The 2,735-nt window shown below is 47.5% G+C and overlaps 1 protein-coding gene across 1 annotated transcript in view; it reads right to left on the bottom strand.

The window, feature by feature from the left end:
* Positions 1 to 1,315: 1,315 nt before the first annotated feature.
* Positions 1,316 to 2,735, bottom strand: part of LOC114072144 (flocculation protein FLO11-like) — a gene marked incomplete at its 5' end in the record, with an annotated part of 7,851 nt that continues 6,431 nt past the window's right edge. The window contains one exon of the mRNA XM_027910065.1: positions 1,316 to 1,349. Coding sequence (XP_027765866.1) covers positions 1,316 to 1,349 — 34 coding nt within the window. The remainder of the gene's footprint in view (positions 1,350 to 2,735) is intronic.

Genomic DNA, 2,735 nt, shown 5'->3' with positions numbered 1-2,735 from the left:
CTCACACACACAAAGGGACTGCCCGAGCCCTTCGCAAACCAGCCCCGAGCGCGGGGGGCGGCTGTGGCAAAGTCCCCGCACGGCTGCACCGGCGCCAAAAGCACCTGCGGAGACGCTGCCACCTGGTTCCAGCTGTGCCACCTGTGAGACCCAACACACAGGGTTTACTCTTCTGTCCCAAACAGAACAAAAGCCTCCGTGTTTTATCCCTAGCTTTTTAGTCGATTTGGGAGAGAAGACTAATTTTTATCATCTCACTGTCCGGTTGTACACGGGGTTCAAAATGCACAATAAAGAATTAATAAATCAATAAATCAACTGTGGCTAAATGGGAAAGGGGAGTGGGTTTCATGGTCACTTCATCAGACATCTGTTCAGAGCGAAGAGTCCTTTCCCTGCTCCAGCGTGGGGTTCCTCTCATGGGAGACAGTTCTCTGTCACCGCCCGGGCATTGATATTAGAAGCTTGAGAACAGTCACTTTCATTTTTCTGGTTGTGGTACAGTTTAACAGTTGTTTCTGGATTTTCTTCTGTCAGTGATTGTTGTTTTACAGTCTCTTTAAATATTATAAAAACTGTTTTCCAAGCTTTTAAAGTTTTTACAGCGTGACTGTCTCCAGCAAAGGTAGCATTTGCTAGCGCAGATCCAATTTTTGCCCATTCCAAGTATGTTATGATTTCTGGAACAGGATCTATATTCTTATAACTCCATTTGATTAAAGCTTTGAGGGAGCTTTTGCCTAAGGGATAGTAATTTTTTCTGATTAAATTCTTCAAATATTCATACATCGCAGCTTCTTCCCTTGAAGGGCGAGCTCCCATATTTATCAATGTCTACGGGGTACTGGAGAAAGGGAAGGAATTAGGGCTACCCCAGCCGCTCACCTTCTCCTGCCAGCAGTAGCAGGTGCGAAGGGAAGTGGCAGCATCCTGTCACTGCCCGCCATCCAGCTGGGAGTGGCTGCCGGGGAGAACACCAAACGCCTGGGTCTTCTGTATCCCAGAAGAGTACTCTGGAGTTCCCTCAATGTGAGGAACCTACAACGGAGCCGCGTGTCTGGGCGCCATATGTCGCAGCCCAGGTGAAGGACAAGGCATGGACAACACAAGGGGTTCTTCACTCTGTCGCAGGTTTTACTGATGGTAGATGAAGGGTGTTATCCCCTGACTGAGGGGAGGACAGGCCTTTTATAGGGTCTGGGGTAGAAGGGACTAGAACTTGGGAGGAGTTTCAGGATTGACACGAGGGTACAACCAATAGGGAAATCACAAAATGTATGACGTAACCACCAGCCAATCACATGAACTGACAGTATTAACCATACCGCCCATAGGCGGCAAATTTCAACCTATCAGAGAAGAGGAAATCTCAGCCAATCAGTGGAGAGCAAATTCATGAGGGGAATAACATATTCCAATAAAATATAATTGATATAACTAAAATACAACCCCAAACATAATTTTAAACTGTCCAAAACGTGCAAAGTCAATTAATCCGTATCAAGTCCTTTTAGTATTTGGCGTAGACAGCTCTCCATTTCTCGTATCTTTCTCTCTTCTTATTCTCCTCAGCTCTCCATGAACTTCTCCTGCTCAAGTCCTTCCACAGGATCAGTCCTTAAGGCATCGATCCAGCGTGGGTCCCTTCCATGGGCTTAGTCCTTCAGGAACTGCTCCCCTGTGTATCCCCCGGGGGGTCACCAGTCCTGCCACCAAACCTGCTCCAGCGTGGGCTCCTCTCTGCACGGATCCACAGGTCCTGCCAGGCCCCTGCTGCAGGCTGGGCTTCCCCAGGGCTCACAGCCTCCTTTGGACATCCCCCTGCTCCAGGGGGCTCCTCCGGGGGCTGCATCATCAACATATCTACTGGCAAAAGATTTAAGAAAAACTATACTGTAAGAAAAAAAAAAACAACACTTTTTTTTGCAGTTTCGTCAGTGGTTTTTCGTGTTTTAAAATTGTTTTCTCGTTTCCTTTGGTTTATTTTGCTCAAATGAGCAACAGCAGGAGAAAAGCAACAGCTGGGTGCAAATAATCAGTGTGATACTGAGGGTTCACGGGCTTCAGACGAGTGCACACACGTGTGTAAAAGCATCGCTTCTTGTTGGGGCGGCATTACATCACACAGGCAGTGAAATCAGATTTCCTCCTGTTTTCATGCACTTCCCGTGCATCATTTATCAGGAACCTGCTCCAAGTCCAGTGAGTGACAGAGGATTAATTGTGGTTCCAGATGATTTCTTTGCACTGCAATTTTCCAGCTTCTTACACTGGTTTGAAGTGCCAGTGTCCGCTGTTTGAGCCATCCATGGGGAGAGGCTTTTCACAAGCGCTTGGAGTGACAGGACAAGGGGAAATGGCTTAAAACTGACAAAAAGAAGGGTTAGATGGGATATTGGGAAGAAAGTCTTCCCTGTGAGGGTGGGCAGGCCCTGGCCCAGGTTGGGCAGAGAAGCTGTGGCTGCCCCTGGATCCCTGGAAGTGTCCCAGGCCAGGTTGGATGGGACTTGGAGAACCTGGAATCGTGGAAGGTGTCCCTGCCTGTATGTTCCAATCCCATCAGGGAGAGATGCCTCTGCCCAAGTTAAGGTGTAAATGAGACCATTTGCTGACAACACTTGGATTTTATTGAATGCAGACTTTATTGAACTATAAATATGAACTAACAAGCTAGATAGAGATACGGGATACTAAAGGGGATCTATGGGAAGTCTTCCTAATCTTCTATCTTGTCT

This window comes from Empidonax traillii, unplaced genomic scaffold (genome assembly GCF_003031625.1).
Source record: "Empidonax traillii isolate 1590-97213 ecotype Southwest subspecies unplaced genomic scaffold, ASM303162v1 scaffold2688:size20581, whole genome shotgun sequence".
Classification (NCBI taxonomy): Eukaryota; Metazoa; Chordata; class Aves; order Passeriformes; family Tyrannidae; genus Empidonax; species Empidonax traillii.
The sequence above is the reverse complement of the archived record's forward strand: the minus strand, read 5'-3'. Positions and strand labels throughout refer to the sequence as shown.